General features: G+C 34.7%; 1 protein-coding gene across 1 annotated transcript; it reads left to right on the top strand.

Moving 5' to 3' along the window:
- Positions 1 to 9729: 9729 nt before the first annotated feature.
- Positions 9730 to 25546, top strand: LOC113504560 (fringe glycosyltransferase). Its single transcript, XM_026886923.1, is given in 10 exon segments — positions 9730 to 9858; positions 11024 to 11324; positions 11326 to 11631; positions 19514 to 19562; positions 19670 to 19772; positions 24178 to 24325; positions 24615 to 24700; positions 24889 to 24959; positions 25047 to 25224; positions 25484 to 25546. Coding segments are annotated over 9 exon segments (1041 nt in total). The 5' UTR covers positions 9730 to 9858; positions 11024 to 11279; the 3' UTR covers positions 25539 to 25546.
- The last annotated feature ends 1626 nt before the right edge of the window (positions 25547 to 27172 follow it).

Raw genomic sequence — 27172 nt, 5'->3', positions numbered from 1 at the left:
AATAAGATCAACATTCGCGTCACGCGATACCCCACACAGGAGATACAAATATTCTAAAAACATAAACATAGGCGTATTAATTATAATTGCCTATTAACGTATAATAACGCCCATAACTCAATGATAAACAATTAGTTTTAACATATGATGGTATCTCGGCCCGCCTACGCTGCACCCAAATTGTGACTCTACCTTTAAACAAATTGTTGGATAACGTAGTTTAGCAGTTATATACGTATTATACAGGTTGGTTTTGAGGGGCAAGTTTCAATATAAATTATTCTTGTTATATTGTGTGGTTTAATCGGAATACTGAAGTTGTCTTTATGTTTCTGATTTTGTTAAATATGAATATGTTTATTGAATATTAAAATTGTTTCGTACTAATTGTCAAAAAATGCTGGTTCGGAGTCTGTGATTTTTATATTTGTGGATCCAATTCCAAAGCGTGGTAGGTGCCTTTTCCAAACACTATATAATGTATAGTCTACATACATACTCTAATCTATGTATACAGGTCTAGTCTAAAACAAGTGAAGCACCCTACTGGGCGCGCCTCTAATTGGTCTGGTCTGGCATTAAGACGCAGCGGGCATTCGGACAAAGTGTCACCTTTCACTTTGTTCGCGGTTTATACGCACAGAAACAGTTTCTTGTTTATTAGTATTGTTTTACCCTATTCGTGGACTCGATAAAGAAGCGTGTGTGGGTTGTACGCTAAATATATTACGTTTATAAATATGGAATTGCTATCAAGTGTCAAATGAACTTGCGTTAGGAAAGTTCGAAATGTAATTTTATGTAGATTATTATATAAGGCATTTATTTAATCAAATCATCCCGTAACGGGATCGTTACTTACAAAATAAATGGACGAAAATGTTTTGGAGCATGATATAGAAGATTACTCGTCAACTTTTTTTGCAGCCAAAATAAAACAGAAATGGTTAAATAAGCGCTATTATATTAATTAATTCTATCTCTCCCAGTAATGTGTTAGTAAGAATATATTATGTACCGTAACTTTTCTCTAATACTATTGCCTATCTACAAAACAACGTTTCAATCCGAACACAAAACTGATGTAGGTACAACATAAAATAACAATGCCGTCATTCCAAATAATTAAATTCCATTAAAAATATTAATCCTTGCCCAATCAAACAGATACCGGATCAAACTACGTTGCCGCTAAAAATAGACCATTATAAACCATTACCTTTATCGAAATAATCAAATTATGTACAGTTAATTTAATCCCAACAATATTATGTCAAAGCAACTGCCAGACTAGTGTCACTGAAGATAATCCTCTTAGAAACCAGTCCCGTCGTAATTTTTTAAAGTGTAACGAATAAATAACATTTTAATACGATTATCAGACTGGGTTTAGTAATTAAAATTGGTATTTATATCGTGTCGATAGCTTTATGTTTTGGTATTTATATTTTACTAATGACTGTAATATTAATGTTATGTGGTCGTGCTGGGGTTTTAAGATTTCTTTTTACCTTCCGATTTTGATCTTTGCTCTTGCACATGTTGTTGCTGGAAAAGACGTGGAAAGGATTTCATGATACATTCGTCGAGCAGAACTGGGTCTAATTCAACATCGTCAGAGACAAATGGATAGAGGGTAAGGTGGATCCTGACCTGCAGTGGGATACTAACGATCTTACAAATATAATGAAAAATAAAATAGAAAATACCTTATAGAGCTATATTCTTTCATGGGAACGAGTTTTATAATATACTAGCTGACCCGGCAAACGTTGTTTTGCCTAATGAATTGTTTCTAGTTGCATTATAAAAAAATAAAAACAAACAATTTCGTCCAAAAAATAAAATATATTTTTTAGTGTGAGCAACCCTTATCACTTAGGGGTATGAAAAATAGATGTTGTTCTATTTTCAGACCTACCCAATACGTATACAAAATTTCATAAAAATCGGTCGAACCGTTTCGGAGGTGTACGGTAACTAACATCGTGACACGGGAATATTAGATGATGTTTAGATTCCTAATTTTTATAGCTGGATATGGATCGGTGATAAATTCTTATTGCAAATTTGTTTTTTTTATCCTACTTGTTGGGAACTCTCGGCTTGGTACGTCGGTCTCACACTTGACCGGTTTTCAAGCATCTACAATCTAGTGTCTTAATCAAAAACCTCTTAATACCTTGAAATGTCCCATAACTATTTGCATGTTAATTTTGCCAGTAAATTGTTGAGCCTAATGGAAATAGTAGTAATAATTGTAAATTATGCTAGAGTAAAATATTCAAATTGGAAACGAGTATTAATGAGAATCATTTGACACTTTTACTATAATATTGGAGTGTTAGCCACAGAATGTATGACAATTAAGTATATTATAGACACAAGGTACGTATAAAACCCTCATAAGATGCAAAATATTACATTTTGAGCCATTTGGGCATTTGGGCAATCCAATGAAGAGTGATTTGGAATCGCAGATGAGGGTCCCCTGACCACAACACAAAAAAGCTAAATAAATCGGTCCCTCAAATTTACTTTTTTTCAACATATTTATGATATGAAACGCAACTTACCAACCAAAAACTGGTCAAGTGAGAATCGGACTCGCGACACTAGACCTCTGTATAAATCAAGGTTCACGAGATACAGCCCAGTGACAGATAGAGTACCGAATCCTAAAAGATCAGTGACCTTCTTCAATTACTGATTCTGGTAATAGTGGTCTCATTCTGGTAACTTTCCTAACCAACCCAACACGATCAATACAGCCGCCACTGCAGCAACAATAAACGGATCAACGTCACTCAGTGCAAATTCATATAAATTGAATAATGGGGAGTAACGGGCCGGACGACACCAATCTATCCATTGCTGCAAGTGTAGATAAGTGTCGTGTAATATATAGTTTAATCCGTTAATGTATGACATCCGATAGCAAATGTTTTCCCACAATGTAGTTTCTTAGTAACTGTTTGGTTTGGTAGGTACTCGGTTTTACTTCTTTGATTTATCGTGGATGCTATTATGTTTAGTGAAGTGCTGATTTTGAAAATTTTCTGGTTGAAATTTTGACTTGATGTTATGAAAATTTATTTGGGATGTTGACTAACTATAATAATCAATATCGAATTTTAGGTTTTGCGAATATTATGTCCCGATATTTAATTCACGGATAAGTTCTAAAATAACTAATCGAATAGATTGACTGCTCTTAAGTATGTCATTAATTTATAGTACACAGAGGTAGCATACCTCTGTGTACTATAAATTAATAAAAAAGAACAAATGGTAAATGAAAAAGGCTTTTCAGAACGTAATTGAAAATTTATAAATTGATTGTGTGATATAAGCAAAAAGACGAATCTGGGTGCTACTCACTATAAATTAACATTGGGAAGTACTACTTAGAAGCAACATTTGAAAAATTATATTTGTGTAAAAAAATATATGTATGCTGCAGTATCTGTTAAAAACCAGGAAAAAGTAGGTACACATATATTTTCCTTTTTTATTTTCTTCCAAGTTTATTCCATCCTCAAATCCCCTATTATACTAAAAGTAAATATTTCTACAAGGGATTAGTGTAGGTTAAATAATACGCTTAGAAACGTGCAACTAGTGGATTTGAAATTCACGTTATATTGACAGTGAATCCACCGCTTCCCGCTCAGAGTTAGCTGGTTTAAGCTCCTCTATTACATGGTATATCGGCCATGTTTAAAGAGTCAAGAGCCAATTGATCGAAGGTCATCGACTTATAGTACCACAACGTATGGCATTAAACATATGGTAGAAACAATTGAATCATCTTGGTTTTAAGTTTTGGTTTTGAGCTCGTTTCGATTTAAGGGTAAACGATTGATGATCAAATAAAAGTACGGTATGTATTCGAATCATAGCAGAATATTGCGTCTTGAATTTTTTGAGAAGTTGTGTACAGAAAGTCCACATATTACCCAAAAATGATATAAGAAAAACTAGAAATTATTTGTAACAGTATTGACGTAGTGCTTTCATTTACCCAGTCAGTCGTGATGAAAAAAAAATAATTAAAAGTATTTAAAACATTCACGCATATTATGTATCACAGATTTCGAGAATGTAAAATTCTAAAACATGCGTATTAGAAGTATTCCTATATTCGGAATATCTGGATATCGTTAATGAGACATCTTTTGAAGTACCTTACCAATGGAAACAATGTACACTTTCCATTAGACAGTGTAATATCCCTTGAAATGACATGGGTGGGCTAAGTACCGTCTAGACAGCTTTTTCAGTCTAGACCTTTGTTCAATGGGAGCACTTTACTGACACCTGTCTGGAGTCTGGGGGACTACCATTACCTCTTGAAAAACTGATATCATTGTGTTGTGGAAAAGGGACAGCGCGCTACATTGTGTAGGGCAGCATCCCGTTTCCACAAAAGGAACAATTTTGCTTTAGTAAGTGGTGGTAGGTCTACTTCTTATTAGGGTTGTATTACTGAATATATTCCATATTTAGTACAAATGTCTTTTAATATAAGAATAAGTGATATGATAACCTTTTAAAACCCAGACCCAAAAAGCTACGTGTTATTCGAGTCTGTCTGTCTATCAGTGCCTTCATAGTTCCCGAACGGATTGAGTGATTTCAATTTGCCTTGTTTTGTATGAAAGGTAAATTATGTGCGAGTATACTTAGACATGCTTGATAAAAATCGTTGAAGCTCTTAAGAAGTTGTGAGGGAGTGGAAATGGGAAAGAATAACCGAATTTCTGCAAATATATTTGAGTGAGTTACTTAATTAAATAAAAGACCACTGATATACAATTTTGATGACTAAATCAAGAAAGTTTGTTTGATGAGGTGGCGGGTTGTTGTCATCGGGTTTTTTTACTTTTGTTTTCCCATTTTTTTATGAGCCAAAATGGTTTTAAAAGTTTTAAATTGTTTTTGTGGACATCCAACTTATGCTATCCATTCTTGCATTGTTCCTCATTTTACTTATTTTAGCATAATCTCTGTCTCTCTCTGTATTGTAGTTCCTTTAAGTTTTTCGCTCTACATTCTCCAAATCCTAAACTATCTAAACATATACAAAATGAACTTCTATATCACGCGATCCCTTCTATAAAAATTGTTTCTTGAAAGTTGTTCAAATAATGTTGACTTGATCTCTCTTTAATCTTTTCGTAAACGGCGATAATCGTATGTTCACGGAAACGGTAACATAATGACTTCAATTATGGACCACCGACTCATAAGGTACTTGGAAGTTTTGTTTCATAGCATATGTTAGTCCGGTGAAGAATTCAAAGGTCAAGCTTACTGCACAGATTTAGAGATTACTATTCTCATAACTTAGGTACTAGTATGGAGGTTAAGTTGATTATCAATGACATCAAAATATTATGCTAGAACAAAAATGTAGAGATAAGAAAGAAAAGGTTTGAGATCGAGGAATTGGACCATAAAATAATCTGATTTACATAAAATATTATTATTTACACAATACATCAATATTAATAGACATATTATTTTGCCTATCTTTAAGATACGCAAAAGAGTTTCAGAATATATATATTTTTCGTAATTCATATACGTAGCGTGTACTTATATTTATATATACGCATTTACATATATACGTGTAATTTATATTTTCATGAACTAGCAATAATGAACATAAACTAAAGTTTCAAATTCAATTAATCTAAAATCATTGACGCATGAAACTCCAAGTCCAACAAGATCAGATAAATGCACCATTGACCGCATCGAACGCGGTTCAGTAGTTGATAATGGTTAAGTTTTGACGTATTTTAAAAGCAAGAGCTAAGTTTAACAAGCGGAATTGACGTGGCGATAGGATCAGTGCCGAAGACAGTTGAAATTTATGTTCTATGGTGCAGATACGATCGGTTTGGCTCTTGAATTTCTATCATGATTGATATTTTGTGAATTTGTTATAGACGGGGTTGTATTGATAAGGTGTAACTGTTTATTAATAATTTACTTTGCAAACTAAGAATGTATTGATAGATTTTTTTTTTTTTTTTTTTTAATAAATCCTGGGACAACTCACACACGGTTATCTGATCCCAAGCTAAGCAGAGCTTGTGTTATGGTAACCGGACAACTGATAAACTTACTTATATATTTCTAAATACATACATATTATAGATAAATTACACCCAGACACCAGAACAAATGATCATGCTCATCACACATCATTTGTCCTGGGCGGGAATCGAACCCACGACCTCCGGTATAGCAGTCAGGGTCACTAACCACTAGACCAACAGGCCCGTCAACCGTCGTTTTATGAGTTATTAATTAAATTTCTTAAACTGTCCAGTAGCATTAACTTTTTTTTTTTTTTTTTAATAATCCTCACTACGGTATGTTGCAGTCGTGTCAAGGGAAATTAAAGAAATATTCAAGTTACAAGCATAAAGACGCCTAGACTCAGAACGAGCTTTTGTGAATCAAACAAATGCTCGCATTACGCGGTGATCAAATCCGCAACCCTTTTGATCACTCAGGAATAGAACAGAACATAAAATGCCTGAGGCTTTTTAATTTTATTTCAATTTACCATTATTATACAATAAAAAAATAAAGCACACATTAAAAATGGTGTTATATTAAATTTAAAGCTCAAAGCAGCATCAGAATTCCTTGAAATAGTTTGTGTTAACACTATTGTACAACCAGTACAATAATGATATACCAACAGTACCACTTATTCAGGGAAATCATTACAACTATCAGCCCGCGAAATAAGAGGCGCTTTACCGAGAAGATTCTAACATAAAACAAGATCACACATTAGTTAAACATGAGAAACGAACCTGGGAAGTCGTGCTTCACATTCATGTTTACAATGAACGCGGTGCGCTGACCTAATAACAGAATAATAATAAAAACCCGATAACTGAGAGTTGGACTTATAACGCTAAGAGTTCCGTACCAAAGATTCACAAAAAAACACAAAATTTAAAACTTAAGAAAGATTTATCGAAATGATTGTGTTAAAATATTTATCATCTGTGAAAATTTCATCTATAATAGTCTGGGTGTTTTGGTTCCTGAGGTAGCTGGTGACAGTTTGTTAAATTTAGAAATGGGACCCTAAATAGTACCAAAAGTTCAAATCAAAACAGAAAACTCTGTTCGAAGTGTGTTAGTATGACAGCTAAATGTCCACCCACTCAACGAAACGTCATAACATAAATTCTATGAAACGGAACTTTATAGCGATTAGCAATTACCAAATTAGTGATGGACACCGTTCGATGCAAGTAGCACTTTTGACAAAATACTTTCACAATTGTGGGTTATCGATAAAAATAGACGCGGCTTATTATTGTTCCCACGGCTCGCCGGCATTGGCGTGTGCGATGCTCATTACACAATGCTTCCGCAATTAGTGATGGGCTAAGCTTTCTCGGTGCTCGATGCTCCACTATTTGTGCCGATATCATACGGCGTGCGTGTGTCTGGATGTACTGTTTTCGAGTTTGTAATTATTGCTCTAAAATGTTCATGTTAGCTGTTGAAATCGTAATGGCCAGTTGTACACGCAGCATTTAAAATATTTTAAAGCTATTGCTTAGCTTCTATCGCGGGCCTTGAGCGTGGAGACCGAATCCAGAAATTCCGTAACAAAAAACCCCATAACAATATATAATTATAATTGCATAAGTTGATAAAATATACTATGCAATAGTATGACAAAGGCAGTCTCCGAGTGCCACACGTCTATTTTTATAATATCTGTCTTGTTTGCAGGAAACTTTTCGTGTGTTTCGTATGTTTTTGGCTATATTTCCTATCCATTATAATTCGTCTTATCTTGCTGAAACTCCGATCATACATCACTTTGATCGCCAGAATCACCTGATCCCAAACAATAGATATTATTTTATGTCAACCAAGCAACCTACGCTGTGACAAAACACAATGTAGCACAGAAACTGTTGTGTCAGAACAAATGTTTTTGGCAATCAAAAAAGCGTTTTATGGTAATGTAATCCGTACACATGTTTGGAATATTTGTAAAGCCAAGTGACCGCATCATTAGAAACATATGCATGTGTATTCCGCGATAATGTTGGAATAAATTGTTGGGTTGAATAAATATTAATAGATACTTTTTGGATAAAAATTGTGACATACTTTTTTGGGATTTTTGTCATTATCAGTACGTGACTCCCACAGGTGATTCAAAAGATCTTCTTCCAGCTTCGTTGTCAAGTTATTCTCACATTTTTCGAATGATCTATACTTTTCCAGCGATGAAATTATATTTGATATTTTTTTATAGATATTACTGATACTACTAATTTCTATTTGACTTGGACATAACATTTTACCCGTCACAAACCTGCAGCACTCTTTACAGTTCTCGGGTCATTAAGATAATGCATCCATTAATGGTCTCTTTTGACATGTAATGGACGTTCGCGATGGCCTAAAATCACGTTGACGTTTTGGTGTTAGGCCATCGGTATTGGACAACAAGTATAGAAGGAAATAACTTTGCGTTCGATTTCTATAGAAAAGGGTATCTAAGAAAGTTTTTGCAATTTTTCAAAATTTCGAGTAGTAATTAGGTTTATTTCACATTATTTTTAATTAGATTTAAGTTTAAGTCATGATCATGGTTAGGTCCGCAACTTTCGTGTGTAATCCGTTAATTTTAATACGAATAAAATTTAAGAAATTTAAAATTATCAATTTCGATACGACAATCTAAACTTAAGTAGAAAGATGGTGAATGCATAAAATAACTGAATTACTGTCATAATATTTTTATAACAAGACATGTTAGTTAAGTTAAAACTATTAAACCGCTTATACTCACGCGAAGATACCATACGTCACAATGTAAACAGCCAAACGATGAAGAAGCCTTCATAAACATTTTCCATAAACCTGTCCCAAAAATATGACTAATACTCAAAAAAACCAAATTTAAATCTTGGCCTTAAATTTAAAAAACCTTAAAACCTTTTATCGGTAACACCAAGAAGGCCCGCCCACATTGCGACCTTTTTACATTTTCATGGCTTTATTCGGAAGTAAATTGGTCATAACTAATTAACAAGATACCGCAGCTATCGGCTTAACCGGACCACTTTTAATTGAGATTCCTATAAGCTCGGTTAGTTCGGTATATGGTTATTACGTATTACCATACAAAGCGACTTTTTGTCCATTAAACTTACTCCTTGTTTTACTATGTCGTAAATATTTTATTCTTATTACATTTAGTACATTTCTTCCACAATGTACTTTTATAGTGTTTTTCTCTATAGAGTGCTTAGTTTTTACTAGTAGTTTATCGTGGATAGCCAAGTAGTTGAGGTCACCAAGCTAAACCCACTAAATGTGACATGTCGCGGTTTGGAACCCCGCGTTGGACAAGGTTCTGTGTGATCCTCGAATGCTGGTCCTGAGTTTCTGTGCAGGTTACTTGTATTGTTTGAGAAACCCCCCAGAACACAGGCTTTAAATCCATAAAACTAGCATAGTATCTACATTATGGATTAATAAAGTATAAATGACTACGCTCAATTCTTTGTCATTCTATAACGCAGGTTAGGAACTCATGGGTTAGCAAATAACCCAATCTCAGGAATAGACATTAACATTTCTGAGATTTCAATAAATACACTTTGTAACAGAAACTTTTTGCAAAACGACTGCCATTGTCCATGTAAACAACGGTGACTTTGCCATGTTATGACACATTTCCAGTTTGATTTTAAGTATATCGGGCTAAATTTTAAATTACTTATACTTACCTTAAACAGTTTGAAAAATGTAGCGAGCTTGGTTTATTCATACAAATAATATATTTCTGTGGTAAGTACAGTCATAACTTTGAATAGGAAGCCAGAAATATCTAGTGTTGATGAAAATGTACATTGTAAACAAATTGGAAAGTGTGAGAAATCTATAATCAAAGAAAACGTTATTTCATTGTTGTTTCATTTGACCTCAATGAAACAAATGCCAGTGGGAACGGTTTGCTGGCACAATAGAAGACAATTAATATTGCTGGTTTCGTTGTTTTCGATCATCGTCAAAGTAATTGCGAGGACTTTTGATCAAATCCGAAGTCCGAATGAGGCAAAACCAGTTTGATTCATTTAGGATCATTATTTTATTGAAACGATTCGTTTATGATGCTAGCTTTGGCCGAGTGAAAGATGTTATTCGTTTGTTTCTGGAGATGATTCTGCTGTTGTTTATCTGCCCTTGACCCCAGAAACATGCTTCAAGTCGTATCAGATCCAAGCTCTCCTATAAGAAAATAAGACAATTACTTTTGCTGTCGTTTCCGATTACGCCGCTGGATTTCTATCAGTTTTTTTCTAATACCAATCTATCATCGTCTCTTGTACAATGCATTTAACTTTTAATAAGACGTGTAATATTTTTCGTGATTGAATCAAAACACAAAGAGAAATTAATTAATACCAATTCGCTCTAACCGGCGGAATCACGCTATTAATCTCAGTCGGTTACCAGTTTCTTTCATTATCTAATTTGAGTTGAATTTAATGCAACAATGACTAGCTCGTAATTTCATTACCACCCACGGTCCCAGAGTGGCTTCGAGCAACGAACGTCCAATGTACCACAATAGAGTATTGTCCACCGATGGAAACAAATTAGGACGATGACGCGGTGAAATTTTGGAAAGGTTCTGATGTTTCGGCTAATTACGATAAATCGCCATGTCTCGCACGGCAATGGTTAAGTTAAAAACGATAAATAGCGTGACTTTAATTCGAAATTCGAGTATTTACAGTCATCCCACAGAAGTTAAAAATCAAATTATGCCCTAACACTTTAAAAGTAGAAAAGCTTCTGTAGGTTAGCTCTAAAATATTATAGACTTCGCCATCATATAATAAAATTCATTGTTCAAGAGATGAAAAATTCAAAATAATTGACCATAAAATTGGTCGTATCAAGACGATTTCTCGATGTTGTAGATAACTATTATGTGAACACTTGACAGGGTGTCGCCGCCGCGGGCATGACGAAGGAGCAGGCGCACGCGCAGGTAGACCCTTCGGACGGACAGAGAAGGGTGTATGCGATCTCTCGCTCGCACCACGTGGTGGGGACGGCTGCGGCTGGGCGCGGGCGTATGCTTGCCGTCTGTGCTACATTTTATTTAGTTATAACCGTTCTCTGGCGCCGAAGCGCTGTCGATTTGAGCGCAACGTCTGACCACTGTTTATCAATAGTGTTTCGATAAGAAAAGTCAACAGATGAGTGAAAAGGTGTTTAGGGTTTCGCAAGCTTATCGGTGCGTTGGCGCCAGCCGCCTCTGGCATGGCTCCGCGCAGAATGTTTAAGGCTGCAGCTGTGCTGATAACTCTGGGATACTGCAGCTTATTAGTATACCAAGGCGGCGTTACTTTCAACTTCCAAGAAAGTCGCGCGGGATCTGTGCAAGTGTCTGATTTATCCATAGAACCTGTCAGGACAACCGTATATGACAGTGTACATAAAAATATAACGTTAGATGACATTTTTATAAGTGTGAAGACATCTAAACATTATCAATATTCACGGTTGCCGATTATATTGAAGACGTGGTTCCAGTTGGCAAAGGATCAGGTACGAATAAAACAAATTATAAATTATAGGATCATATGATTGTAACAGTTAGTTTTGAAACCAAATACCTACAAAGGATTATGATTATAATAAAATTACAGTTACCAATAACAAATGTACTTAAGAGCTAAAAATAGACAATGTTATTGGCTAATGTTTAAACGTAATGACATTTGAACAGTCAAATAATGAGGTTGTATTTATCGAGCCCATTAATCATAAACAAAAACAGATACTTAATAATGCAAACAATACACTATTGATCACTATTTACATAATATCAGTCACTAATGAGAATAAATTGGAAAAATGTGACAAAGATTTCAGTATACTCAAGTTCGTAAGGTTTGTATTATTAGAAACATGTAATAAACAAGCCTAATACCAACCACGAAACACATTTAAATAAGACGCCGAATGGCCACAATAAAAAGATAACAATAAATAACATCTACACGTATTCGTGTCGGAATTTGTAAAATCTCCCGCCAAAACCAAATATTTAACGGCTTCGATGGCGTAAATTTATACAAGCACAATCCAAACATTTTGATTGATAATTCAGACGACGTTATTGCTTATTGGTATATAAATTAAACTTTGCGTCACAATTTTTCACTAAACTCCGATAATAATAAAACATAAGCCATAAAGGGGCTACCCGCAGAGTGAACTTCTAATAGTGCGGCGATAAATCTCTCGTAAATGCACCAGAATACTCCCAGCGGGACCCACTTGTTCGTAAAGTCAATACCATCTAGTTTCGGAATTAGAAAAGAATGTCTTAATTCAATCCCATATTCAACCTTCATTTATCGAAATTGCTTGGATTCGATTGGAGTCCAAAAACCCGTTCACTGCCACTTATTCCAAATTGCTATCGTATATTTCTGTTTATACTGCTCCTATGCTGGTTATTAGGTACCGAAACAACACTATTATGTAAATTTCTTTGTGAAGCTATTAATCTTGCTATTCAAGTCACAGAACACGTTTCTAGTATATCGAAAGAATATTCTAATGTCCTAACGTCTTTAAAATTACATCTTTTTACCGGCTTCTCTTGCCCACGTATCAGGCACAGTAAGTGGGTTGTGTGTTAAGATAAAATCTATCACCACAGGTAAAAATTATTCAATGATAGAAATCTGTATTACACTATAAAATCCATTATTACTACTTTATAGTTTGTTAGTTCGATAACTTTCTTTCAAGTCCTTATCGGAGTCAAAAGATCTCAACGGAATCCCGTGATTTTCAACGTAATATCTCTCAATCAAACTATCTCTTCAACAGAGACGTCTAATTCATTTATTGAAGGGAGCAATGGTAACAAAGCTAGCAAAACAATAGGCGGTGTTCGTGCAGCGGCCATTGAGGCAGCGTTTCCTGAATCTGGAGCGTGCATAATGAACCGTTAATCCGTCGCGGGCGCAGGAGCGGCGCCATTGTAGACCCGCGCGTGGCACGGCGCGCGCTCAACACGTGACGTGATTGTGTACTTGATTTTGCCCTTTTGTAGCAACTCTTGGCCGAACGGCGTACGTTCCTGATTTATAAACGGAACGGTTGCATTTTATGATCCATGTTGTAAACTCGTTTTCTGAGTTGAATTATTGTTAATTGGGAATTGTGGTTTTGGCTTTTATTTTTGTTTTGGTAACTTCTAATTTCTGGGGCTAAAAATGTCGTTTGGTTTTCGGATAAAGACGATTCCAAATCTGTTTACTTTTATTTATACGAAGGTGAAGCTTATGTTACAGCAAAACAGTTAATAAGGCAGAACGACATTCAGGATGCCTATTTAAAAAACTAATTTAAAATATTTTTTAATACACTGCTGCCGGGTAAAATGTTTCCCAAGTGAAGCCACCCAAAATCTTAGTATTAATTACTTCCTTTACAAAATTAATCTTCTCTATTTTATATTGTTTGCCTTGAGGCACTCTCATAAACCCCTAAACCTGTTTACCCTGTCCATAATACACCAAATCCCGGGAGCCTTCCACCTCTTCCCTAAATTGTGATCGTTGTACTTGTTGAAGCAAGACAGCGCTCTACATGGCGTAGAGCGACATCTCTCTCTCAAAACTTCAAAAGTTAGTTTGCGAGGTAGTGGCACGCCCCCTGAACCCACTCCATTCACAACTATAACTCACTATAACGCCGCAAGCTTAACCAAATGGTTTCGACCAAGATTCCGAATCCAAAACGTCCAACGGATGTTAAATAAGTTATTGTATTGCAACAATACAGTATTGTTAAACACTTGTTGCACGACTTGATATCGAGTTAATGTTATGTCTCGGCCGGCTCAGGATATTATCATATCATTTTATAAACATTTACTATTGAATCTACTTAGTCACTTACTGTCTAACTTAAACATGCACTTATTGTGATAATACATTAAATAGGTTTTTCTCTATATTGAAGAAACATAAACAAAATTTGCATAGGTAACTTTTAGAAGTTTTCTCGTTGCCGCCGCGTAATTTAGCAAGCATCGACGTAAACATCATAAGTGTTTGTAAGTCTACAGATGGAAGCTGATCCCATTTACCTCCATAAAGAGTTGTTATAAGCCCTTGCATCCTGCCGATGCCACGATCGTTGCTAGGCGCGAACATGTTCCGTCCACATGCAACGAGTGGGTTCATTCACGTGTTACCACAGATTGTCTACTAAGCTCATACATTATTGCTGAACTAAGTAGTTTTAGTTTGTAATATTCAGTAATTTTAGTATAATAAATGCTTTTTTTTATAAATGGTTATCGATTTATTGCAGTCTTACTTTTGATAGTGATTGCAGTTTATTCCACCATGGCAGTTTTAAAAATAAATTGTATTTAATTGTTTTTTTTTAATTGCTTATGATTTCGGAACTTAAAAACTCCGTCTTACTTCATTTTGATTTTTATATCTCCTTTGGAACTTGTCAATATAATCCGTATTCACCTGTTATGTTTGAATCATGCAATGCCATGTGGAGTCTGCTGATTGTGTTGCGAGGTAAACGTTAATATAATATATACCTGTTATGTTTCAAATGTTAACAGTCAAATCATTCAAAATGGAAGTCCCAAATGTCTTCCGTTGCAATTTTGACACGAATATTCCGACAGAAATCCTCGAAATGTAACGCCAACCTTCAAGACACATAACCACGTTGTTATCAGCTCGCATATGATACGTTTATACTAAACGTTTGCTTAAACAGCTTCGGCGGATATCGCATTTCTTCCAGCCGAGCTTATCAGCACCGTATTAATACATTCCGAGAAGTCAACGGATGTATTGTGTGACTTAACTTTAGTTTGAGAACTTGTGATAAGATTTGGACTCGATTTTGGTTACAGTTAAACAAAGTACCTGGAATTGAATAAGTTGGTAGGGAGACCAAAAATAGTAGGTTCTATATAATTATACGATGTTTTGTTGGAAATGGAAATAGTTTAAGGAGTGTTTGTTTTTTACGCTAGTTGTCAATCTTCATAATATTGTTGCAAATAATTTATAAATAATTCATACATATCTTGACCACCCTGGGCGTATTTTAATCATAGTGACGCACAAGCATTAAGCTAATTAAGAAAACAATATTTAGGTATTCTAATAGATGTATTTCATCTAAAGACATGTAAAGAGAAAATAAATACTTTTTTTATTATTTTAGTTAATATAATAATTAAAAAATATATATATTTACAATAAATAGGTAGATGGAAAGTATGACTGCATTTCAGGTTGTTAACTGCAACTGGTTTTTTATTGCAGCTCAAAAAAACTTTAATAGGCTACATTGAATAGCACATAGATCGAGCAATGACAAACTAATAGAAATATAGAAATAGTCTATTAACTAGTCAACAAATCAATTTCCTTAACTATCTCTTTTTCTATCTCATTACTTCAAGTGGAGAGCTTTGCATCGAATCACTTGTATCAACTTTCCCCGTATGCATTAAAGTCATTATTTATTTGTCCACTTATAACTGTTATAATCGTCAACGGGTAACTGAAGGAAACAGGTTCTGCCGGGGTGGTCCTGGGTCCTATAATTTCAAAAGTGATTTTGTATTTGCTGTCCATGAATCTTTGTTAATAAAAACTGTTTCTGATGCTGATGTGCAAAACATTGCCAAGTTTATTACTATTTTATGATTCGTGATTTTAATCGTGAATCAGATTTGGGTTTGTCATTTAAAATTGCAAGTACGCCTTTATGCTGTTCGAATTACTCTTTAATTGCTTTTGCGGATACATCTCGGATGTGTAATTTATTTTGGTTTTGTCGCCACGTTACTGATGAAAGTCGTTTTTGATTTCATCGAAAATGATTGCTATCAATTAATACAGCAATGTTATTGCAAAATTTCGGATTCCCATTTATAATTTACCACCTGCTTTATGTATAATTTAATTTTTTCCATTCAATAATTTATGGTACAGTTCAATAATCATCTATTCTACACAGCAAACCTTTTCATATAAAATGTATGTTCCAAAAAATGCCCTTTACCCTTGCTCTGCTTCTCTATCAATCCTGATTCGATGTCTGGGCTCTTTAAACCATAACTTTAAACTTGCCATAATTACACAAGTAATATACACATTAAACAAAACTGGTGTATGATTGTATAGGTGCAGCGTTACATGACGCGTCTTGGCAGTCGGCACCTTAGTCAAACATGTCGGGAACAAACCCCGCTCTGTCTAATGCTATTTGCTGAACACAAAGCAGATGTTGGGAACTGGAAAGTGTATCAAGTATTGTTTGTAGAAGAACGCTTTTTTGTGAACTTTATAGAGAAAGGAGTAAGAAAAGAAGCAGATTAAAAGTATTAATTGAAGAAGTGTGATTAATGTGGCAAATGAAAAATGTTTAATCAATAATGCTTTACAGCCCACTTACTTGCCATATTTTGGGCTATTTGCTAATTGTTTTTATCACAAACTGCCTAGTGCACACACAAGGCTGACCAATTTTGTTTGGAGATGGTTGGTAGTTCACGCCGGGCCGGTCGGTCGATTCTTCTGTTTTTTTTTGTAGTCACTTTTAAAATCCAAGCATCGTGTGGTATATAGTATGTCAGTTTCTGAGAGTCAAATTATACTTTGTAACATTCGTGTAGTACGTTTGTAGTAAATGAGTAGTAGTTGTCTCATCGCCTACGTCCACTATCCCGCCATATTAACCCATTGGCCTTAGTTGACTCTCATAAATTGCGTGCTCTGACAAATACCTTATTATTATTACTACTTCTATCCTACATTCTTGCCCATCCCATCTGAATATTAATTCGTGTAAAGTTTCGGGATTAAAAATGACTGTTTTTGTATATTTAAATACTAAGAACAAAAATAATTTGCAAACTGCTTTTTTAATACCTAGGAACAGCTGTAATTTATTTATTTTTGTAATTCCTACCCTTTTATCACATCTCTTGTTCTTTGTAGTTAATTTTGACAGATCCACTACAACTTATCTAATAACACCGCAATTAAGCCTCCCGAATCCAATGGTCATTGCACTCACATCACATCCAACATAAAAATCCTCTTCTAGAGACTATATTTCTTCGTCAAAGGTATTTACAGAACAAGATATTGCTTGTCGGGCGTGTTTTGTCAACAGGCAACGAGATTGCGGGTTTTCCGCCCTAAATACTAGATCCCCTCTATTAATTTATACTTGGATACCTAAACCGAACTTCAGCAAACTCATCATATTTGATGCTAGGATCGAAATTGTGTTTCGGTTTAGTATATTTGTTTGACTATAAAGTAAAGAAGAATGTTGAATGGTGACTGGATCTCATGTCTCAACATAAGATGTTGCACTTATTGACAATTTTTAATGAAATTTAATGTATCCCACTGCAGGACAAACGCCTCCTTCAAATTTTCTTTATTATTTTACCTTCTAAATACTAATTATTGAACACACAAAAATATGCCTTACTTAACTTAAAAAAAATACTAAACATTTAATATAAACAGACGAAAATATCAAAGCTTCAGTTCATCTGGTTACACAACGTTAACGCGAGGGTTTAACAAAATACGCCCTATTAAGGTCCCTTTGTTGGGGCAAGGCCTTTATAAATTGAAGTTATCAGTACGAGCACTGAACATTGTGTAGTCTATATATAGCTGAGGTCGTGAACACCAAACGTCGTGTCATTTTCATTGTGTCGAGTTTTATATGGAGGTGAATCTGTGTAAGTCCTTGAGGTATGATAGCGTCTGTTTATATTATAGAGGCTACATAGCTCGTTAGGATTTCTTTGTAGGGATATTATGAAGAAATAACTTTTGTATACTAATTTGAAGGGTGAGTAGTTTGCTATATTTTAGTTAAATTACTCAAATTTCTTATTGATTCTAAGTAAAACTTATAAGAATTATGAAACTAAAGAGGTAGTCATTTTTTTTATTTTGGTTGGTATTTATTTTGTTTGATTAAATATTGATTCAGTAACGGGCCCGCCCGCTCCAAACCAAAACTGTTGGAACTTGAAATCGTTATAAAGATCTTGCGTTGATCCCGATTATAAACAATCTGCGTACCATCATCTTAATCGGTTTTGCAGGTTTTGTGTGTAAGAGGAACAAATAATGCATCCAAACTTAACTTGTAATATTAGTAGTATTTAGTAGAATGGCAACATGCTAATAACATAACGCTACAACGAATAGGGGCTTCAGGAAAGCCAACAAAACCGCGAGATAAAAACAATATATTAAATCGAAGTAATGTCCTGCCAAATAAAAAACTTGGTGGTCTTTATAGAAAGCAGAAACTATCAGACGAGTCCCTAAACAAACTTTAAATATTGACTTTCATACGATTCCGTAGGGATTAGTATTTACTTAGGTGTTAAGAAAATACGCAATACTCATTTATATTCCGTGGTATTAGCTATAAAAAACCGTGAATGTTATTTTATTGACGCTACATTTTATTACTGAAGATTCTTTGGGTTAAAAGCTTGTTCTTTACGTTAAAGATTTTTTGCTGTATCTACGAGAATTTCTTTTGTTTTTTTTCTGTTTTATATTTTTGTTTACGATGTGGTTGCCTTGGAGATTGATGTAGAGAAATACGTGTGTGTCTGTTAGCTAAGTGAATGGAGAAGGTAAATTATAATGTTATGAATTATGGGGCAGACAAGTCAAAGCAAACAATATATTTTCAACATGTTCTTGTAATGTCCTTTCAATTCATGCGAGCGCATTAATTACGGTTGTATAATATCAGGGGCCACATAATATGTAATTTCACTTAATTTTATAAAAGTAAATATAACGGCTAATCATTAATTACAGTTAACGTAAAATTGATGACAATGTATACTTATGTCAGATTATAGTACTATAGGTCCCTACCACACTACTTGTTACAGTGATGTTTCTACTAATACAAAACGCCATAAAGAATAATTTACATAACCGTCACAGACTACCAAATAAGGGTTATTCCAAAGTTTATTATGTGAACAATAAAACACGAATATTTTTTGGTAATTTATTCGGCATCACAGCTGAGGTGTTAACATGTCTCAGGGTTTGTAACGCTTTTAGTTTTTATGTGATAACTTCTATCAAATGCGAGGAAGCTTATATTTTTAAATATAACTGCTGTTTGTACTGAATTAATATATTACTAAAAGTTAAGGTCACTATAATTTGTCAAAAATCTCGAACACATTATAGTGAAAAAAAAACCTACCTATAAATAAAATTATACGTCCATTTTTTATCAAACCAAATCACGATCCACATACGCGTTTCATTTTTACATTTTATAAACTGTGGTTTCAACCATTAAATCGTGATTAATATTTGTATTTATAATTTAATTTATTTTGTTTCAGACATGGTTCTTCACAGACACAGATAACCCGCAACATCAACGTCAAACAAGTAAGTAGTTGCAAACTTTAAAAATATTACAGCCAAACAAATGTAGCTGAAATTTCTTTTGATATTTTGAACCTTACACCATTGTAATAAGACCTCTTTGTTGACAGACGGGCACATGGTAAACACGAATTGTTCTGACTCACATCAGCGAAAACATCTATGCTGTAAAACATCCGTGGAGTACGACCATTTTCTAGAAAGCGGTAAAAAGTGAGTACCAATTTTTCAAAACTTTTCTCCAATTTAAAAACTATTTTGACTCCTATTTCGTGCACCACAAGACCCATTTAAGAACGACAAAGTTTTAACTGTTATTGTTATTTCATTAGCGATACTCTAGCTCGTATTCTCCTAGATATAAAAGCTATTTTCGCGCCTGACTTTGTCGATAAATTTATTTATCGGAAACGTGTTTGAAACTTTAACAAGATAAGCGTGTTTGTCCGATAGTTAGCTGAGATTGTTTTCTTAGTGGACGCAAATCTTATAAACCTGAATAAGTAATATTCTTTTATGACAGCAACTTTTGTGCTTGTTCGTTCATATTGATCGTTTTAGTTTTCCTATAGGTTGAGTTATTGGTAACCTTACCAATATTGTTTCATTAAGGATTCTTCTTTTTCTTTTTCATTTTAAGGAGTACTTTATTTAAACAGTTTTAGACTTTTACGTCATCTTTATATTGTAGTTGCAACCTTCTTTATATGAAACCATCGACGTTTGGGCAAAAAATTTACTATAATATACTTCCATCACCTCTATCACTGGAAAATCAAGAATCATTTTCTTTTATACATTTAAAAAAATAAAGCTTCATCAAAGCCAAACAAATTATTTCCTACAAGATTCTCACGGGGTTCCCCAAGGTACCATTTTTGGTCCGCTATTCCAATTCAGTGCATGCTAGCATAGCCCCAGGTGAAGCATTCTGTTCGTCAATCTTAATGATGGGGTGCCATAGTGTTCTCCAATCCATCACAACGACACATCTCAGCAATTATAACGCAATCAAAATAACGTTTGTTAGCCGAATTAGACGAATGATGGATGTGAATTAATCAGAACTGTAATTATAAATTTTGGATGCTAGCCTACAATTACTTGAAAGAAACTTTGCTAATAATTGTAATCCCACGGTTAGTTGAGTTCGCAAATGTAGATCTTGAAGGCTTGTTATAAAATGCTCGCTTTTAAAAAATACTGTTGTACAGGCAAAACAAAGCAGATAATATAAAAAGTAACAAAATATTTTTTAACATCACAACAATGAAGATGAAATCTCTACATTTATTGCAAGAACCAATATTTAAGTAAAAACCGATAATACTCTCGATGAAGGGAAGGAAATGAAACGTGTAAATGAGATGCAAACAAATGAACGAAGCTCGGTGAAGAGTGGGAATCGTAATTCAAGTGGCCGCTGGAGCTCGCAAACAATTTGTTTTCAAATCCCACTGACCGAGCTTGCAGATACTTATTGGAAAATCAAACCATACTCACCATTCGTATTTACTACATTAATGTTGAATTTTACTTTAAAATGTTGATGCAAGATTCCATATTCAGTAAGCTTGTCCGTAATGCAGTCAAATAAAATAAAGATTCTGAAGTAAAAAACATAAAAAGCAGCATTCTCTACTACGACAATATTATTCTAGTAAAACGAGCGGTGCTCAGTTTTTCTAAACCGCACTCTTAATCAGTACCCGCGGTGAAGAAGTTTAATGTTTTCACTAAAAACAAAACGCTCTTAACTTCTGTTTTTAGAAGCGCCGCTGTCTGTTTAAATATTGAACACGAAACTTTAGTTCGACGATTCTAATGATCGTATTATGGTTAACAAAAACTTTTCCGCTTTTACACTTGGTATAACTTGTCCAATGCTCAAGTTTATAACTGAGAGGAATATAACATTTCCAACGAGAATTTAAAACGGTTGACGATGCTGCACAAGATATTTTTCAAAAAGAACATGAAGCAATTTTAGAATAAGATTAAAATTCTTCCCGTTTGTGCCGCCGCTGGAAAAGGAAATATGTCTGTTTTCTCCAGTCTATTTCAAAGGTGGATAGTATTTGTGGTAAAAACTTGAACACAGTCGATTCTCCTCTAAAATTTGTTTAGTCATTCGAAAGTAGAGTGTTTCGCTAAACCCGAAGCGTGTCGAAGACCTTTTTAATCAGTAGACAACAGCGTCACCAACGAAGCTCAACGCTCAAACACAAACAACAAACGTTAATGGTTTTTGAAGAGCAAGTCCAATATTATTTTGGGCTCACAATAATTTTCACGCATTTACACAGAACTGACAGAACCAACTCATGTTTTTGTTGAAACTGCTTGGTTTATTCCCACAGTTGTGATGTGAAGTGCAACCCCAAACGCATTAGTATCACATTTCAATACACCATTCTTGTATTTCTTGCGCCTTCTCTACACGAAGGCTGTTCAATTATGTGTGTCAACATTTTTGAGAACAACACGAGAGGTTTAACACGTCGATAATGGTGCAATTATTCTAATTCGAGTTTACGCCTTTTCCTCGTACATTATTCTCGTAGTTTAAAAAATCGGTGTTGAAGTGTACTCACAAATACCAAAAATAATTATCCATTTCCGGCCAAAAATTTAATAGACACATTCAATCTCGAATGAAGCTATTAATTATTCGCCGCCTAACAATTATCCTTGGCTCGAATTGTGATACACAATTCACAGGGTTAGAATTGTAAGCCAAGCTTTTGAAATGTGTCGCTCAAGTCCTGTTACTTGCGCCCATTAATTTTCTTTGCCCACGCATCAATTTGTCCATAAAACCGAGTCTGAACCTTTCGTAATAAACGTCTGATGCGGTGATCTTTTGTAGGCAGTTCTTCCGGAACAAATGAAATGGGCTGAATGCGAGGCTTGTAAGAGTCGCAAGGTCAAAGGGACCGTTTGATTTTATGTCGGGAATAAGGATACCGTGGCACGTAGTAGATTTGTTGTAATTGCGAGAGTATTTCCTAAAACATACTTTTATTTAGTTTGAGTAAGCGATTCGTGAACTTCTTGATTACGTACATGAAGTTTTGTTTGTTTCTCGTAGCTCTACATAGCTATGTAATATATTATTCATGGTCGTATCTTTCAGTGCGTCAAGGCTTATCTCGTTCAGTAATGGGTGTATTTGCGCACGGTTTTTCTTTACTTCCATACTTTTTGTAAAGTGTTTACCTGTGTAGTAGATTAGTTTCTCGACATGCTTTAATTCTATTAGAAATAAAGTATACTCTGTAAAAACAAGTCTTTTTTTAGTCAGAGCTTTTAGTGACTTGTCTAGGTAAATTGGCATTCTAAAGTAAGTACTTACGTAAATAAATGTTCCGAATATTCGAAGTAAAATTGGTACTTTAAAGTGAGCTTATCTCACAAGCGAATTACACGGTCTAAGCTTCAAAAACCAGGAGTTAGGTAGTAAACCATCAAAATATATGATGCGGTTAGGAATCGAATAGCTCGTTTTATTGGTCCCAGGTGGACCGTAATAGGATTATCGTACGGTAACGGTGTGAACTTCACTAGAAACGTCAAAAACTAAATTGCTACATACAAAATTGGTAGTAACAAAACTTATAGTTATACGTATTCCCTCGTGGCTATTTTAATCATGAACAAATTGTTCAGAACCAAAGGAAACAGAAATAACTTAGTAAGCACATTGAATAGCAATTATAGGCGGATAGGGAAATCATACACCAGTGGATAATTGGTTTGAGTCTTGCTCACTTAATAATATACTTAAGCTGAGGTCTACAGTAATAAATAGTTACGATCCGTAATTAAACAGCTGTCTTGCAAGAAATACGCTTCAAACGATCCAATTTCGCAAATGCAAACACGATATGCAAGAAACCCGATCCAGATTATAAGTTGGCGAGTCGCGGCCATTTGTCGTACGCCATATTGCAATATGTGGTCACGGATTGCGTATACGCAGCTCCTGTTATTTGCCGGCGAGCTTAATGTCCGTAAATTACACCGCAACGCTAATTATTGGCACCCGAAGCAGAATTCTTTAACGTACTACTTTATAAACACTCTGTAGTCGCAATTATTATCCTCAATGACTCTCGATGCAGGTGCGACGGCTAACTTCGAGTTTTCATGGATGTAGGCACTTGTTTGATGATCGTTTAAATTGTCGGTTGCCTTTATGGCGTCAATAAGGACGGGATTACACGACACCGTGATTTGGCACTAATTCTGGTTAGTTCATTTTTGCCGTTTTATTGATTGTGGCTGCAATTTAAGTCTGAAAATTGCTACCTCTGTAGTCACTTTTTGAGGTAAATTACCCTCTTTAGTAATTCTCGATCTCAAATGCATTGGGTTATCATAAAGTTATGAGTATTTCTTTTACAGTTGGAGGCTCCTCTACCATCTTTAATTGTCGTAATTCCATGATCGTATAGTACCAGCCTAATAAACTTTTTACGTTAATTGTCGTCTTTACATTCGACGTTCATGTAATTATCGTTCGTTTTTATAATCTGCTTCGGACAATAATTTTACTGTTATAGCAAAAAGTGCCTTAAAATAAATTGTTACAAGATTCCCTTTTGTTTGTCAACAGGTGGTTCTGCCATTTCGACGATGACAACTACGTGAACGTGCCTCGTCTGGTCACCGTTTTACAAAAGTACAATCATCAAGAAGACTGGTACTTGGGACGGCCATCTGTCAACAAGCCGCTTCATATTTATAACAAGCCTACTGAAAAGGTTTGTATGTCTACTTAAGTAGTCAAATAGTTCACAACAAATGTGCGAAAATGTCATGCAAGTTGCGGTACATTGCCGTCGATGTTCGATCACTAACGAGATAAAAACCTAAAGGGCCCGCAATGTACTCCGACTTGCACAAGATCCATGTACCGTCTATGTGAGTCTATATTCTTCAATTGAGTCATACTTTCAACTTTTTGTTCATTTATTCATATGACGGCAAAATTTGATCTCTTTTTCACAAATTGATTTTTAACTTTGTTATAAAAGTTGTAATTTGTTTCAGCTGTTGTTTGCATTCTGGTTCGCCACGGGTGGTGCCGGATTTTGCATAAGCAGGAGTTTGGCTTTGAAAATGTTACCTGTTGCGAGGTGAGGGCTTTAAACTTTTTAATTAAAACGTAATAACGCTATTAGTACATTAATTCCTTTTACACGACAAAAGGTATCCCACAAATTGCTCTCAAGCATTTTAAACAGTACGAAATTGTTGTGGCTTTTGTTTTGTTATTATAGGTAATTTATTTTGGAAATTAGCTTCAATAGTTTCTTTCTTACAGTGGAGGCCGGTTCATCAGTGTTTGTGAAGGCATACGGTTACCAGATGACGTCTCCATGGGTTTTATAATAGGTGAGAATTTATTTTAAATATATTTTTATGGAAAATGGCAAGTAATCTATTTGAAAGTGTTAACAGGCAGAATATTTCATATTACAGAGCATCTGATGAAGAAAAATTTAACTTTAGTACCGGAGTTTCATTCACATTTGGAGCAGATGAAGTTGCTGCCAATGGAGACATTCCGCGATCAAATCTCTTTTAGTTATTCGGGGCCAAAGGACAAAATGAATGTTATCAATGTGCCGGGATTCGACACGAGATATGATCCGACTAGGTAAGGAAACTTTAACAGTCGTAAAAATAGTTCTTACAAACTATAGCATTAATGTGAAAATAACAATTTCAGCTTTTATGTATTTTGTCGATTTACGACTAATATTTATCAATACTTAGTTCAGAGCATTATCATTTTAAGTACTTACTTTTTGTCTTTATACCATTTGTCCATCAACGCATCATTTTAGACGAAACAAATGAGGATGACGAAGTAGAACGAAGTAGATCGCATAGATAAAGTTCTCCCTTTGTTGCAGGTTCCTGTCGTTGCATTGTTTCCTATTTCCCCACTTCAAGTTCTGCCCAAGATAACGTTTGAATAAAAACTTCATCTTCTCCGGAATCTACGAAGAAAAATCTTCCATAGTACTCAAAAGTGCAATATGAAGTCCAATTGACAAAAGCACATTTATAAAAGAAATATTTTTTTTGAAGATTTTTATAACATAGTTTAGGTTGTGATATTAGTTTTACAAAGAAAATACGTTTTATAAAGAATTATAATCAGATAGAAAGGTCGGTAGTGTATGCTTTTGAGATGTATATTAACCCTGTATACAAATTATGTCTATAAAAAGATCTGTGATATTAGAATATTTTTGTATGTAGTTATATAATATAAATGTTGTATTTAAAGGACTCTACAGTCAAGTGTTATGACATTGTTTGTAAATTAAGTTGTTTATAAAATAAACAATTTTTAAACATTTTATCCATTTTTTTCTTTATAACCAAATTACCCATTTCAATTTTCATACAAAATAAAGTAAATTTAATATTATTAAGTATTCTTGTTCCAAAAGAAAAAACAACATATTTTTTTATTGCTATGCTAACAATGGCTGTAACTCATCTAACGGCTGTTGGAGCAAGGCGAAAAAATGTCAGGCAAGTTAAGCAATTCGTTATTAAGTAAACTATTCTATAAATTTTATATGAGCCATCAAACAGAAAAACGACATACATACCAACAACATAGTGACTCTATAAATTCGAAAACAATATATTATACAAGTACATTGTATTACAATAACTCAAGTCATCCAGTATCCAAATTAAAACGAAAACTTTCCTCGCGTTCGTCATTTTTACGAGACAAATTAATGTACTTTCTTATGCACTTGAGTTTTACACCAGCTGCACAAATAAAGTTCTGTAATAATTTCTACAAACATCTGGTTCACTCGTATCTCATAATAAGTTTTCTTCGCGTTATTCTTTGCTTACTTTGGTATGCTTGGGTTATGGAAATGTAAAGTCGCGTTCAGACCAAGCGTATACTTAGTCGGTACCGTATAGTTTTGTGTTTTTACTGGGGCTTTCAGTGGCCATGCTTATAGTCGGCAGCTGTTTTTAAGTTTCGTATGAGTGTTGCTTAAGGCCATGATATAATAAAAAGAGCCTACTCCAGATTAAGGAATTTAACCCTTATAGAGCGGTTGTTTCACAAACTTTCAAGTCTCATGCACGAAAACACCCAGACTCAGAACAAGCATTTGAGGATAAGGCGACGTGTCGCGCTCAGTAGGTATAACGCGGTGGCCTCAACCCCTCGGCTATCCGTACAGCCAATACACAAACTGCTAGTATTTGATACAGAGTCATGGACAGAATTTTCAATGGCAACAGCATGATAAGTAAGTTTCTATACCAGAGATATTGTTAGTTTGAAGTAATTTAACTGCTTCGAGCGGCTGACAAAACAAAAAGCGAGCGGGATGTACTTGTGATACGACAGAGGTTGACATATCGAGCAGTCCGTGTATGGGCTCTTATTATGACGTATGAAACGAAGGTGTACAAGTGAGTAAGGTATGCAACACCTGCAAGTGACGTCACGATGAAATTAGGCAACTTATGAAGCAACGATAGGTAGATATTGGTAAGAGATAATTCTGGTGAGTAGAGAGTACAAATTATAAAACCTTAGAAAATTCACACAAAAG

The sequence above is a fragment of the Trichoplusia ni genome, chromosome 22, assembly GCF_003590095.1.
Source record: "Trichoplusia ni isolate ovarian cell line Hi5 chromosome 22, tn1, whole genome shotgun sequence".
NCBI classification, from domain to species: domain Eukaryota; kingdom Metazoa; phylum Arthropoda; class Insecta; order Lepidoptera; family Noctuidae; genus Trichoplusia; species Trichoplusia ni.
Note: the sequence above shows the minus strand (reverse complement) of the source record. Positions and strands in the feature narration are given on the sequence as shown.